The following is a 16133-nucleotide window of genomic DNA, read 5'->3' as shown; positions in this document are numbered from 1 at the left end:
CTACATGTGTACACGTAATTATTATTTACAAAAAGAATTATATTATTTTTAATCTGATTTTTAACATTTTGAGCCCAGTTTCTTCAGGTAAATATAGATTCCTTCTGTGATATGTAACTTTACTGAGCATATAATATTGCTTAATGTATCTATACTGTAAATTATTAACCTGGTTCTTATTTTAATATATATAGACGGTTTCTAATATTTTGCTACAATAAGCAGCACTACAATTAACACTCTTATATGTCTTTGTGTAATCACTTAGTAAAATTCATAATTCATAAGAAAAAAAATTGGGAAATTTAACCTTGACGTGATACTCTTATCTGATTCACAGCCTGTATTCAGATTTGCCAATTATGTTGATTTTCATTATTGCTATTTTATTTCCCAATTCAGGATCATGCTTTGCATTTAGTTGTCATGTCTCCTTTTTTTTTTTTTTGCTGAGATGGAGTCTCGCTCTGTCGCCCAGGCTGGAGTGCAGTGGCGCCATCTCAGCTCACGGCAAGCTCCGCCTCCCAGGTTCACACATTCTCCTGCCTCAGCCTCCCAAGTAGCTGGAACTACAGGTGCCCGCCACCACTCACGGCTAATTTTTTGTATTTTATAGTAGAGATGGGGTTTTGCCGTGTTAGCCAGGATGGTCTCGATCTCCTGACCTTGTGATCCGCCCGCCTTGGCCTCCCAAAGTGCTGGGATTACAGGCGTGAGCCACCGTGCCCGGCCTAGTTGTCATGTCTCTTAAGTCTCCTTTAACCTGGAATAGTTCTTCAGTCTGCCTTTGTCTTTAATGATATTAACACTTCTGAAGATAGAACACCAGCCTGGGCGTGGTGGCTCACCCCTGTAATCCCAGCACTTTGGAAGGCTGAGGTGGGCGGATCACTTGAGGTCAGAAGTTTGAGACCACCCTGGCAAACAAGGTGAAACCCCATCTCTACTAAGTGGTGTGTGCCTGTAGTCCCAGTTACTTGGTCCGTGCTTGTGGTTCCAGCTACTCGGTAGGCCGAGGCAGGAGAATTGCTTGAACCTGGGAGGCAGAGGTTTTAGTGAGCTGGGATTGTGCCACGGCACTCCAGCCTGGGCAACAGAGGCAAAACTCCATCTCAAAAAAAAAAAAAAAAAAAAGATAGAGCACCCTTAGCTGTGTGCTGGCTGGATATCAAGCCCCTTCCTTAGGCATTGTCCTAGCTCTTGCCAAACTTCTGCCTGTGTGTCTGGTACAAGCAGCCAGTTCTCTGCAGGAGCTGACTGGGTGCCTCCTTCTTTGTGTTCCTCTTTACTCTGGAGTGCTGGGCACTGGTTTAGCAGATGTCCCCCTCCACCCTTGGTTCAAATGACTGGGACAATGATGAGATCCTTACATGGGTGCTGGTATTGATAGGAATACCTAGACAGTAGGAAAAAAACAAATTACACAGAGTCCTGCCCTCAAACAAGAGCTGATGGAGACCCAGGAACTGGAGACCATCTCCTAAACCCCTACTACTTCTGCCCTCTGGTGCACCCTATCTTTTGTCTTTCTTCCCTCTTTCGTACTTCCCTTCTTCCCTCTCTTCCATTCACTCTTCCCTGCTCCCCTCTGGCAGACCCACTCTGTACTCCTCTTGCTTGTCACTGCCACTACCACGACCACCAGTTGTCTCTCTGTCAGCAGATGTGCTGTGTTGCCTCTCTGCACAGTACCATCCCTGCATTCCACAGAAGACTTGGGCAAGGGTGCCTGAGAGGTACCCAGAGACAAATCACGTGGCAGCCAGGCAGCCCCAGAGCAAAGATATTCAGACAGATGAAAGTCTCCTTACCCCCATTTTTTCCAAGATCAGAACAGCTTGACATACTCCCTCATACACAGTGTTGCCAGGAAGGCAGGGGAGGCGTGGGAAGTCTTCCTTCCCAGTACCTGCAAAATGTCTGAGCATTATGTTGATTTTTTTCCTTTATTAAAATGTACTGTTTAATCTTATAAGAACAATAGGCCTGTTATTTTATAGAATGTCTCTAAATTTGGATTTGTTTAAGGTTTCTTTATTCAAGTTTGATAAGGTTCAAGTTATAGAAGCCTGGTAGACTGCTGCAGAAGAGATGTTGTATTCTCAGTAAATCATATCAGGGGACACATAATGTTTGTTCCAGTATAGGTGATGTTAACTTTGATCACCTGGTCAAAGTGGTATCTGTAGTTTTCTACATTATAAAATTATTTTTCCACTTTAAATTAATTAGTAATTTATAGGGAGGTAATTCAAAATATCCTTTTCATTAAACTGTTACCCACCGTTTTAGAATCCAATAATGATCTTGCCTGAACCGATTATTGCTGTTGATTACTATCCTTTTTTTCCATTTGTTTGTTGGTATTATTCTACCACAAGAAAGAGCTCCTTTTTTTTTTTTTTTTTTTTTGAGACGAAGTCTGGCTCTGTCACCCAGGCTGGAGTGCAGTGGCCCGACCTCGGCTCAGTGCAAGCTCCGCCTCCCGGGTTCATGCCATTCTCCTGCCTCAGCCTCCTGAGTAGCTGGGACTACAGGCACCCGCCACCAGGCCCGGCTAATTTTTTGTATATTTAGTAGAGACGGGGTTTCACCGTGTTAGCCAGGATGGTCTCTATCTCCTGACCTTGTGATCTGCCTGCCTCGGCCTCCCAAAGTGCTGGGATTACAGGCGTGAGCCACCGCGCCTGGCCGAAAGAGCTTTTTTAATGTATTATTTATTTGTGTCAGGATAGACTCATTGATGCGTGTTTTATTCAGTGGGTTATAATTCTTTATTATGTATTCTGATGTTGATGTTTTCCCACTTTTAGCCAATGGCATCCCCTTCCATCTGGATCCTGTGTTCTTTTGACATGGCTCCATTATTTGTTAGCATTTCCTTACTTTCTGGCACATACCACAACAAAGATGTTCTAAGCATATCTTGTACTTTCCCTGCTCCAGACCTGGAAACATTTCTTCAAGGAGCTGTGTTGCTTTTGGTGGGGAGGGTATTAGAAACCAAGATACAGGTGCTAGGCTTATTGCTAACAGTGTTATTTAGCAGACAGATAGTAAACACACACATATATACATAGTGTATAGCTAAATCTATTTCTTTTGCTATCCATATATATAAAGAGATATATATCTGAAACAACATGTATTTATAATGACACTTCCCATTTCAACCAGCACCACAGAGTTTATTCTAGTTTTTCCTTTTTCCATATTGGTAACTCCCCTGGTCACTGAGAAACCTGGCTCCCATTTTGAGTTAGGTTTCTTTGTGACACCCAAGTGAAGAGCTGAGTAGGCTGATGGCTTATAAAGATCCGGAGCTCAGAAGAGGTGCTTTGGCCTTATAGGGTAATGGAAGGAGTGGAGGTGATAATTTAAGCTCAGGAATGCTGTACCACACTTACCATGTTAGGTAATAATGTAGAGGGCAGGAGGGAGCTAACTTTTAATTGGTACCTTCTTGGAAGGCAAGGCTCTATGTGTAGGTACCGTACAGTCTTTTGGTAAATATTTGAGTGCGTACTGTGTTTCAGACGCAGTTCCAGGTACTAGTGACACAGGACAGATAAGTATCTTGCTCTCCTTGAGGTACCTTATAGTGAGAGGAGCTAGAAATAAAATATTATGGGATAGTAATAGTTGTTATCTAGAGAATTAAACTACAATGAGTGACTGGGTGGTCAGGGAAAGTGTGTTTGAGGAGGTTACATTTAACTGAGATCTGAATGGAAAGAGCCAACCATTCATTCGGTTAAGGGGAGGAACATTAGAGGCAGAAGGCCTCTAGTGCGTGGGCCAAAAGGTCTGAACCTGGCATATTCTAGCAACAGGAAGAGTTGGGTGTTTGGAACATAGCGGCCTGGGGAAAGTGGAGGAAGTTGAGGTCAGAGTAGGAGTAGGCAGTACATTTGTGGAATATGGAGAAACTAAAACTCAGAGAAGTTAATTACTGAACTCAAGATCCCATCAAGTAAATGGCTGGGCCGGGCATGGTGGCTGGTGCCTGTAATCCCAGCACTTTGGGAGGCCAAGGCAGGCAGATCATCTGAGGTCAGGAGTCCAAGATCAGTCTGGCCAACATAGTGAAACCCCATCTCTACGAAAAATACAAAAATTAGCTGGGTGTGGTGGCACATACCTGTAGTCCCAGCTACTTGGAAGGCTGAGGCACAAGAATTGCCCGAACCCAGGAGATGGAGGTTGCAGTGAGTCGCGATCACGTCACTGCACTCCAGCCTGAGCGACAGAGTGAGACTCTTTCTCAAAGAAAAAAAGAAAAGAAAAAAAAAAAAGTAAGTGGTAAAATTAGGACTCAACCGATTCTTTTAAAATCGAAAGCCTATACTTTCTCAAAGCCCAAATGTTTCCAAATTTTGGAATGGATGTAGGTAGTGAATGTAGGTAAACTGAAAACCTATTTGGTTTTGAGAGGGATTTCTGTCACAGAAATTAAGTGTGGCCCAGAGAAAACTAAAGTTTCTCAAAGCGTGTACAAGGAGTAAATAATGATTACTAGCACAGAATCAGGTAGTAAACTTGAGGGGGAAATTTGAAACCTGGGAGTACTTTCAGGAAAAGTCTAGTGACTAGAATTTTTTTTAATAACATTTTTATTTATTCATCAAATCTTTGCTTACCACGTACCAGGCGCTGAGTTAGGCCCTAGAGATTCATATCATGGTAAATGAGGAAGACATGATCCTTGCCCTTTGGTCATATATTAGGGTATTCATATCAGTACACCCTTGTCAACAGTGGGTTTAAACTTTTTGTTTGTTTGTTTGCCATTTTGATAACTTTAATTACTGGTACTATGAAGTTTTAAATGTTATTGATCATCTTTATGTCTTTTGGTTAATTTCAAGTTCAGATTCTGTGGCTTACTTTTAATTGGAGTTCTTTGAAACTGAGAAGTTCTATAATAGTTATTACCTTAGAAACTATTTTTTAGATTTGGAAAATAAGGTGGCATTCCTATGATTTAGTGTGATGATATTTCTAAAATGTACTCCCCTCCTGCTTCCTGCCCCTTTATTGCTTTTAATAAATCTGTGTCACTTGCTGGAATGTGGATGCAACTGGTAGCTAACCCAGTTTTATAGAAAATTGCCTTGAGCAGTACTGTCTCTGCTCCCTCTACCTGTACCTCAAGCATTTCAGGTGGATGTTAATTTCAAAACTTAGGTCTAGTCAGAACTTATAGCAGCATGATTAAATTATGTTCTGCTTAAGTCGTGGTATACAAGAAAAACTCATCTCGTATCCTTTGCAATTCTAGCAGTGGTATTTCATTCAGCTGTTCTGTCTGTATTAATTTCTTTTTGTGTTCTGGAGGTTAGGGAGAGAGTGAAACCCCTTATCTTTGATTTTGCTGTTTATTTTCTAATATGCTGTTTCAGTTCATTTTTTTTTAATGTGGTACAATTCCAAACTTTAAAAAAAAATAATAGTTTTATACCATTGGTAAAATGATAGACACTTTTGAAGTCTTCTCTTAAGTATATTTAGCTCTTGAAGACTTGTTTTTAAAATGACCTATTTTATATTCAGTATGAAGTTTTACATTCTCTTGAGGGCTGAAAAATCTATTTTTGTTGTATTCTTGAAACAGTCTTTGATTAGCTGTGGATCCTTTCCCTTTTCCTTGCATTGGGGTCTTTTTAAAACTTACACTTTCACAACTTAGGTTAGTGGATATGCTTTAATGAAATGGAAGCAACCCCTGGACTCTTGTCTTCCACCTTCCACCCTTTTTATCTTGGCAAATCATTATTATGTTTGAGCCTGTTTAGCAAGATGGTGTAGAGCTATAATTCTGTGCTTATCAGCTATGTGCCCCTGGGCAAGATGTCCTTTCTTGAGTTCTTTATCTGTAAAATAAGGTAAGAGGGTTGTCAGAATTAAATGACAGAATGCATGTTTAGGACTGTGTCTGAAAAGATGTTATAAAGGTCATATATGAAAATGGATGTAAAAGCAGTAAGTAAATGCTAGGTGGATATATAGGTATGATAGATAAATTTGTAATCCTGATAATGAGCATTTACTTTTCACAGCTAATATTTAGATGCCAAATAACTTATATTAGCCATTTTTTTATTGATACAGGAAATAAAAATCCATTGTTTATACATTTTATAATAGCTATCTTAAAATCAAATAATTTTCCTTTTACAGCTGTTCTACTAATAGTTTCTGTTTATTTCCTACAATACTAAATTGTAAATGAATACCAGCACTATATTCTGCAATTTAAGACTGAACTTCACCATCACGCTGAGGCAGCTATATTAAATTTAAAGCTGGCTCACTACTGGGTAGTGCATCTACGAAGAAAGGAAAGTGTTTTCAATTATTAAATGAGGATGATATTTTTAGATGTCACCAAAATCCCAAATTGATACATCCACTCTTGACCTCTTTCCAGAGTCCTATATCTCCAGCTGCTTATTGGATATTTCCACTTGGATATTTTTGCTATTGTTTCAAACTCAATATGTCTAAAACTGAGTTTTTGATCTTGCTTTTAGAATTGGTGCTGCCTCTGATTTTCATTTTTCTATTAATGATATCACTGTTTCCCTCAAAGCGTAGGCTTATTATTGATTTCCATCTTGACCCTCTCTCTTTGCTTTATTCCTGGGTACTTTTTGTTTGTCTTTAGCAGTTAGTCTCTTATGTCCTATACTTTCTGTTTTCACTACTGCCTTTGAACTTCATTTCCTTATATCTATATGGTAATCTTCTATCTCTGATTTTTATGGCCATCAATATTAAATACCAGATTGTTCCAAAACGTCAGTCTTAATGTGACACTGTCCTGTAAAACTGTCAGCACCTCCTTGTTAGCTAATATACAAAGTCCTCGTGTTTAAAAGATGAATATTTCTTTCAAGTCCTCATCACGAACCTCTCCCATTCCAGCTTTGCCTCTTACTGCTTTCCCACATGAACTCTTCTCTCCATCCAGATTGTTCAATTTGGTGTCTCTTCACATCTCTTTTCCCTACTCTTTCTCTCCTCCCTCTCCTTACGTTTAGAAAGGCTCTTTTTTTTCTGACTAAAATTCTGCCGATTCCTGCTATTCTATTTTTTTTTTTTTTTTTGAGATAGAGTTTCACTCTTGTTGCCCAAGCTGGAGTGCAATGGCGCGATCTCGCTCTGCAACCTCTGCCTCCTAGGTTCAAGCAATTCTACTGTCTCAACCTCCCAAGTAGCTGGGATTACAGGCGCCTGTTACCATGCCTAGCTAATTTTGTGTTTTTAGTAGAGAGGGGTTTCATCATATTGGTCAGGCAGGTCTGGAACTCCTGACCTCAGGTGATCTGCCCACTTCGACCTCCCAAAGTGCTGGGATTACATGTGTGAGCCACCGTGCCCCGCCTATTCCTTTTTTTTTTTTTTTTTTTGAGACAGAGTCTCACTCTGTCACCCAGGCTGGAGTGCAGTGGTGCGATCTTGGCTCACTGCAATCTCCGCCTCCCGGGTTCATGCCATTCTCCTGCCTCAGTCTCCTGAATAGCTGGGACTACAGGCGCCCGCCATGACACCCGGCTAATTTTTTGTATTTTTAGTAGAGATGGGTTTTCACCGTGTTAGCCAGATGGTCTCGATCTCCTGACCTCAGGTAATCTGCCCGCCTCGGCCTCCCAAAGTGCGGGGATTACAGGCGTGAGCCACCGCTCCCGGCCTCAATTTTTTTTAAGATGAGGTTGTGTCCCCCCACTGTGATGCTCCTACTTCTGAACTCTAAGTACTTAATCGTTTATTTCTTTCATTTGGTGCTTAATAATTTCCTGCTTAGTATTGTCTCTAATTTCTGAATTGCTTAACTCTACCTCTCTGTCTGTTTAGAGCCAGTTAAATTACTGGCTCCTTGAGGATGAGGGTTATTTCTGATTCCTTGAATTCCTTAGAACCATGCTGGTATAGAAAATGAACATGCAATAATTATTACAATATTGTGTGAAGATATTTTTCTAAATAGGAACTTTTAAAAAAACTTTAAGGTGAAAATTGCTAAGGAGTATATTAATGCTTTGTGAACAAATTTTTCTTTTTTTTTTTTTTTGAGACAGAGTCTCGCTCTGTCACCCAGGCTGGATGGAGTGCAGTGTTGCCATCTCAGCTCACTGTAAGCTCCGCCTCCCGGGTTCAAGCGATTCTCCTGCATCAGCCTCCTGAGTAGCTGGGACTACAGGCGCGTGCCACCACACCTGGCTAATTTTTTGTATTTTTAGTAGAGACAGGGTTTCACCGTGTTAGCCAGGATGGTCTCGATCTCTTGACCTCGTGATCCGCCCGCCTTGGCTTCCCAAAGTGCTGGGATTACAGGCGTGAGCCACCGCGCCCAGCTGCAGATTTTTCAAAGTACCAGTTTTGGTTAGTATTGTGGCATTATTGAGCTTATATTAAAGCTGCCTATTCAGGAAACAGCTAAGATCGGTGATGGGATGGCTGGCTTCAGAACCTCACTTTCTAGAGAGAAGGCAGGTGAGGGACTGGCTAGGTCTTAGGACAGAGCTATCAGGTTCTATAATTGCAGCTCCATGTTAACCTCTAACTCAGAAGCCCTACCTCTGGGGGACATAACTCATCCTTGTCCTGCTTCGATGAGAGGTATGGAGCCCAGGTAAGAAATGGAGAGGAGGAGGAAGAGATACATGGTAGAATAGGCAAGAAAACTTGTAAAACAATGAGAAATATTTTGTTTCTCTTGTTTGTTTTGGTAATTTTGCTGCTGTCAAATACAAATGCCTTTGCTTAAGTTGATTTGGGAGCAGACATTGGGAGAGTGGGAGTGGACACTGGAAGAGTAGGACTTGGCATTCTTAAAGGGTAGTGGCTAGCAGGAAAGAGAAACTTCGGAGGAGATTTTGGTTTCCTTCCCATCTCCCATTTCTAAACTACTACTTATGTTTTAGTCGAACTTGTCAGTTGGGTGCCCAGGAAGTCTTTTTCAGGTAGGATGGGGAGTGGTCAGTGGTAACGTGGTAATGTGGTTTACTAGTGTAAGGGATTTTTAAGGGTAGCTCTCTCCTAAACAATTGCTATAATTCTTTTTCAGTAGTGTCAGCAAGCTAAGCATGAGGGGAGAGACGGCAGAGGTCTTGAGGCAAAGAGACAGAATAAGTTAGGCAGTCTCTATTCTGCAGCTCATTAGCTGTAAAACTGGGCAGATGATTTTGTATTCTCCAGTGGCAAGGACTAGCAGTCTCCTGAAATACCTATTGTGGTGCATTTCCATGTTGACCGCTTGCCTGTGAGGAGCGTCATTGAAATTAGTTTTTAGGAATCTTATAGTTCATTCTGTAGATTTGACTATGAATGTGGGAATACTTTCCCAAGAGCCACTAGACTCAGAAAGCTTTTCTCCTTGTCTTGTAGTCCCTTTTTGGAATATACTCAGAAAATATCTTCTGTAAAGGAAATTTGTATCTTTGTCTCATTCCAGATTATATGTCAAAGTTTAATGAATAAACTTTTCAGTTAAAGGGTTATTGCTATATTTTTAGAGGGAATCTTAAATTCTATGACATAAATAATAATTATTAATTAAATTCTATGTTTCTTTTATAAAAATCTTGTAAGAGAATTTTTTCCATTAATCTTTATAGAAAATGTGCCAGAGGAACTTCGAGAACCATTTTACACAGATCAGTATGACCAGGAACACATCAAACCACCTGTTGTTAATTTGCTTCTATCGGCTGAACTATACTGTCGTGCTGGGAGTCTCATTCTCAAGAGTGATGCTGCAAAACCCCTTTTGGGCCATGATGCTGTAATCCAGGCTTTAGCACAGAAAGGTCTTTATGTCACTGACCAGGAAAAATTGGTAACTGAACGAGATCTCCACAAGAAACCCATACAGATGGTGAGTCTTTATATACCCAAGATTATTTTAAGTTTGAAGTGTGTACTTTTGAGTGTGAATGATATACTGTAAAACAGAGGGAAATGTTTTGAAATTGGATTGTATTTTTGCCTAGAGTTTACAACTCATCTTTTTTCTTAACCTTGTTTCCAAATGAAGGAAGATTTTAACGATTTTGGAATGTTTGGTGCCATCTAATACCTTGGAGAAACAACTACATAATTTCCAACTACCTTAATGTAATTTTAATTGAAAACTTTTATTTTTTCCGTTGTAGAGACTGGCTAGAAGAGATGGAAAATGCATCCTTGACTTTATCATTAGAAAAGAGTTGAGATTAATAAGTGCTGATCTATGGCCGGGCGCGGTGGCTCACGCCTGTAATCCCAGCACTTTGGGAGGCCGAGGCGGGCGGATCACCTGAGGTCAGGAGTTCAAGACCAGTCTTACCAACATGGAGAAACCCTGTCTCTACTAAAAATGCAAAATTAGCCGAGCATGGTGGTGCATGCCTGTAATCCCAGTTACTCGGGAGGCTGAGGCAGGAGAATCACTTGAACCCAGGAGGTGGAGCTTGTGGTAAGCTGAGATCGTGCCACTGCACTCCAGCCTGGGCAACAAGAGCAAAACTCTGTCTCAAAAAAAAAAAAAAAAAAAAAAGCTCATTTACGTACTTGAATAACTTCTTGGTAAATTTCTGCATATCAGATATTTTCGTTTATTTGATAGCTTTGAACTCATTCTTGTAGAAAACACACACAGAAGGCCTCTAAGCTGGCCTGGGGCCATCATGCAGGAACTCTCTCATAGGCAGTCTCAGGAAACATAAATCTAAATGTTTAAGTTCATTGTATGCTGGTTCAGTCCATTGTACTGCTTTAGCTTGAGTTTCACAAAATGTGGACATCATCAAGGATGGTATTAGAAAGAAAAGTGGTTTTTCCATACTCGATTAAATCAAAGAGTAGTAGTTTTGCTTGGGAGGAAGGTAAGGTGTATATGTAGAAAAGTATGTTATAAAATTTATGAAGTTATGTAATTTAGGAAGAATGAACAAAAAAAAGTAGTTTATAAAATCTATTACTAAATGAGGTGATGACCTGTTTTGTTTTCTGGTTTTTTTCCTTGTTTAAAGTAACTCTTTTAATATTTCTAAGTAATGGAAAATAATGTATTGATTAGTTAATGGAATTTAGTTATAGATTTACAATATAGTTATTAACAATAACTAGAATATTGATTATCCAGTATGAGATTGTCATCTTTCATTGATGGCTCCAAAATCACCTTATAGTTACCCTCTGACTTTGGCATACCTGCTTTGCATACATATCATATGTGAACAGTTTGCCCATACCAGGGACAAGCAGAATCTACTTAGGTCCTTATCAGTGTCTCATATTCATCTCCCCCAGAATCATTCCCCTAGTTGGACACTCCAGCTTGTGATTACTTCTGCTTCCGTTGTTTGAAGGCCAAGTGGATAGTTAGAAAGCACATCCATGACTTTGTGAAGCAGTGTTTGTTTAGTTGCTGTTCTTTCAGATACAGATATATATGTCATAGATAACCTACTTATCCTTAGAGTGTCTATTTCAGATCCTCTAATAAGAATGAAACAAATTTAACATGTTTTCTACATTTTTTTCCAGTGTAGTGTAGTTTGTATGTGTGAAATACTTGGACAATGAATTTTAAAATGAGGGGTTTGGTAGACTGCTGATTGTGTTACTCATGTTTCTTTCACACTTTATTGATCCTGCTGATAGCTTTGAATGTATTTTAATAATATTTAAGGAATGGAGTTTAAATGACTTAGAATCTTTTTTTTTTTTTTTTTCTTAGATGGAGTCTCACTCTGTTGCCCAGGCTGGAGTGCAGTGGTGCGATCTTGGCTCACAGCAACCTCAGCCTTCTGGTTTCAAGCAATTCTTGTGCCTCAGCCTCCCAAGTAGCTGAGATTACAGGCGTGCATCACCATGCCCAGCTAATTTTTATACTTTTAGTAGAGGCTGGGTTTCACCATGTTGGCCAGGCTGGTCTTGAACTCCAGACTTCAAGTGATCCTCCCACCTCAGCCTCTCAATATGCTGAGATTACAGGTGCACGGCATGGGCAACATAGAATCTTTATCTCTGGTTCTAACTTCTATTTGTGGGTTGTTAGAACTTGAGAACTTCAGGCTGGGTGTGGTAGCTCACGCCTGTAATCCCAGCACTTTGGGAGACAAAGGCTGACGGATCATCTGAGGTCAGGAGTTTGAGACTAGCCTGGCTAACATGGCGAAACCCCATCTCTACTGAAAATATAAAAATTAGCCAGGTGTGGTAGTGCGCGCCTGTAGTCCCAGTTACTCGGGAGGCTGAGGCGGGAGAATCTCTTGAACCCAGGAGGTGGAAGTTGCAGTTAGCCGAGATTCCTTCCGCTACTGCACTCCAGACTGGGCGACAGAGTGAGACTTTGTCTCAAAAACCAACAAACCAAAGAACTTGAGAACTTCATATTTGACCTACATCATCTTAACCCTTTGCAGTGTCACATTTACCAACCTGTGTTTTAATTGTATACTTTCAACTTTTATCACAATTTGATTTAAAGTTTTCCAGTTGCTGTGGCATTTTGATTGATGATATTTAATGTAACTATTTTCCTGAAACCTGCGTGAGAAAATTTCTCAGATTAAAAGTTGTTCCTTAAGAAACTATGTTTTTGGCTGGGCGTAGTGGCTCACGCCTGTAATCCCAGCACTTTAGGAGGCCAAGGAGGGTGGATCATGAGGCTAGGAGTTCGAGACCAGCCTAGCCAACATGGTGAAACCCCATCTCTACTAAAAATACAAAAATTAGCCAGGTGTGGTGGCAGGCACCTGTAACCCGAGGTCGGGAGGCTGAGGCAGGAGAATCGCTTGAACCTGGGAGGTGGAGGTTGCAGTGAGCTGAGATTGCGCCACTGCACTCCAGCCCAGGTGACAAGAGCAAGACTCCGTCTCAAAAAAAAAGAAAGAAACTATTTTTTTAAAGAGTAAAGTAAGAGTTAATGTAAATTATCAGGTTTTTTTTCCTGCTTTTTGGGAAGTATCATGAAAAATAGTGTGTTTAATTGCACTGAATATATTGCCCCCCACTTCCACTTCTAAATTATCTTTAATTTGGGATATTTTATTTCTGTATGCCAGCCTTTTGGGGGAAAAAAAAGTGTGGTGGTAGCAGAAGTATCATCCTTTTTCAAGAAATAATGTTAGTACTAATTCTTTTTCTTCAAAGTCTCAGTATAAAAATTCCCCGTGAAATAATATATATGAAGACAGAAATCTTTAGAAGAATTTACACCAGACTGTTAACTTTGGTTTCTTCTGTGAAATGGGATTAAATAGGATTGGAGAAATAAATGGTAACTTTCATATCTTATTTGATGTATTTCTGCACTATTAACATTTTTATATGATTTTACTGTTTTAAAATTTAAAATGTAGAGAAGAAATTTAAATTCAAATAGAAATTATCATTATCTGAAATAACATTGATTTATTGAAGACCTATTGAAGACCTCTCTAAATGGTTAAATTCCAAATATCCCGTAAATGGCAATTCAAACCTTTAAGGTATCTTTTCTGTAGTTCCTTTTAGTAATCAGTCTTTAAAAAGAAAAGATGTGGCTTGGCTCAGTGGCACATACCTGTAATCCCAGCACTTTGGGAGGCTGAGGCGGGTGGATCACCTGAGGTGAGGAGTTTGAGACCAGCCTGGCCAACATGGTGAAACCCCATCTCTGCTAAAAATACAGAAATTAGCTGGGCTTGATGGCAGGCACCTGTAATCCCAGCTACATGGGAGGTTGAGGCAGGAGAATCGCTTGAAACCGGGAGAAGGAGGTTGCAGTCAGCCAAGATTGCACCATTGCACTCTGGTCTGGGCAATAGAGTGAGATTCCATCTCAAAAAAAAAAACAGAAAAACAAAAAAAGTCAACATAACTTCTCAAAACAAAAACATTTCTCTCAATCTCCACCCCAAAATTAATAATACAATCTGCTTATCAGTCAAAGTTGCCTTAGTCATACTTCTTTATTTATTTATCTTTTCGAGACTGAATTTTGCTCTTGTCACCCAAGCTGGAGTGCAGTGACGCAATTTCAGCTCATTGCAACCTCCACCTCCCAAGTTCAAGCGATTCTCCTGCCTCAGCCTCCCGAGTAGCTGGGATTACAGGTGCGCCACCATGCCCAGCTAATTTTTGTATTTTTAGTAGAGATGGGGTTTCACCATGTTGGCCAGGCTGGTCTTGAGCTCCTGACCTTGTGATCCACTCACCTCGGCCTCCCAAAGTGCTGGGATTACAGGTGTGAGCCACCGCACCCGGCCATATTTTATGTTCTATGTATCCAGCTGACCACTGACATCTCCGCTTGAATGATGTTTGAACTAAAAATCTAATGAGGAAGAAAACTGGGAAAAAAAACTAGACAGTATGAAATAAGTGTTCTAACTTTAAGCAATAGATACTGAGATCTTAGAGGTGGATGTGATCATCTCTATTAGGGAGGATCAGGGAAGGCATCACAGGGTAGAATGATAAATGGGATTTCAGTAGTTGGGAAAAGGGATAGGATGAGAGTAGTAACTGGGTTGAAGGAATTGTTTGACTCAAGATTGAACTGTGAAGGTATGTTAAGTATTATAAATTAAAATATTGACTGCATGGAGGGATAAATGTCAGATGAGGCTAAAAAATAATTTAGAGCTAGATCATGAAGAGTCTGTAAGTTAGATAATGAGGAGGCTGTAAGTCTGAGTTAAGGATTTTTAACTTTCTGTGGGTTACAGAATCATGGAATAGATTTTCATGCTATATTGCAAAACACTTGGAAGCATTGCAAACTGAACCGCTATACTGTCAGCTTAGTTTAAATAATTATTGCAGTCTATTAATTCTCAGATTTTATCTATTGTTTATTTATGAGACTATCAAGTAGCTCTTTTTTTTTTTTTTCCTGAGACAGGATCTCACTCTGTCGCCCAGGCTGGAGTGCAGTGGCGCGATCACAACTCACTGTAGCCTCGACCTGCAGGGCTCAGGTGACCCTCCCACCTCAGCCTCCTGGGTAGCTGGGTCTGTAGATGTGCACCACCCCACCTGGCTAATATTTTTTTGTTATTATTTTTGTAGAGACAGGGTCTCCCTATGTTGCCCAGGCTGATCTCAAACTCCTGGGCTATGCTGGGATTACAGGTGTGAGCTGGGATTACACCTGGTCTGTCAGGTAGCTCTTTTCATTTAGTTTACTGTGTGCCAGGCAGTGTGCTTACACTTTAACACTCTATCTTACGTAGTTTAATTCTTACAACAACTCCAAGAGGAAAGGATCATCCCTTTTCTGTTGATGAAGAAACTGAGGCTTTGAGAATATAACTAAGGTCACAGAGCAAGTATAGTTAAGTAGTGAAGGCAGGATTCTGAACATCTCTGCTTTAACTATAAATCCTATATTGTTTTTCGTTTTTTTTTCTTATTTTACTTCTCTTTTACATGATAACAGGATAAATCCTATGTTCTTAACCACTAAATTGTATTTTTGTCTTTGCCTAGGGAATAGGTAGATGGGAAGTAGTAAGGTGGAAGGAAATAGAAATGGTGTGCCCCCTGGAACTCTGCCTGGTGGTTTGTTTGAAATCTTGGTAATTTGCCTAGGTTCCTTTCCAAAGTAATTTCCCCTCTCTGTTCCATTTACCCACTCTGTTCCTGTATTAAAGGTTATGTTAATTCCATGTACCTTAGGAGTAATTATAGCAGTTAAGTAGAATGACTGCTGACAGGGGATGAAGTAGAGTTGTGACAGAGTCTAGGTGGACATGAGTTAATTGATACAGTATTTAAGAATATGCAGGCAGGGCATGGTGGCTCACACCTGTAATTCCAGCACTTTGGGAGGCCAAGGCAGGTGGATCACCTGAGGTCAGGAGTTCGAGACCAGCCTGGCCAACATGGTGAAACCCCATCTCTACTAAAAATACAAAAAAAAATTAGCTGGGCGTGGTGGCGCACTCCTGTAATATCAGCTACTTGGCACATGCCTGTAATACCAGCTACTTGGGAGGCTGAGGTGAGAGAATCGCTTGAACCTGGGAGGCAGAGGTTGCAGTGAGCCGAGATTGCGCCACTGCACTCCAGCCTGGGCAACAGAGTGAGACCATCTCAAAAAAAAAAAAAAAAAAAGAATATGCTGAATAATTCTCTAGTTACCATTATTTTTGCTG

General features: G+C 40.4%; 1 protein-coding gene across 6 annotated transcripts in view; it reads left to right on the top strand.

Moving 5' to 3' along the window:
• CAMSAP2 (calmodulin regulated spectrin associated protein family member 2) overlaps window positions 1-16133 on the top strand; it is a 123305-nt gene that overhangs the window by 12487 nt on the left and 94685 nt on the right. For 4 of the 6 annotated variants that reach the window (XM_055367923.2, XM_019028506.4, XM_055367919.2 and 1 more), the window contains exon 2: window positions 9621-9880. The exons of the other annotated variants lie outside the window; for them this stretch is intronic. In XM_055367923.2, the coding sequence (XP_055223898.2) occupies window positions 9621-9880 (260 nt within the window). The remainder of the gene's footprint in view (window positions 1-9620; window positions 9881-16133) is intronic. 6 annotated transcript variants of the gene reach the window in all.

This window comes from Gorilla gorilla, chromosome 1 (genome assembly GCF_029281585.2).
Source record: "Gorilla gorilla gorilla isolate KB3781 chromosome 1, NHGRI_mGorGor1-v2.1_pri, whole genome shotgun sequence".
NCBI lineage: Eukaryota > Metazoa > Chordata > Mammalia > Primates > Hominidae > Gorilla > Gorilla gorilla.
Note: the sequence above shows the minus strand (reverse complement) of the source record. Positions and strands in the feature narration are given on the sequence as shown.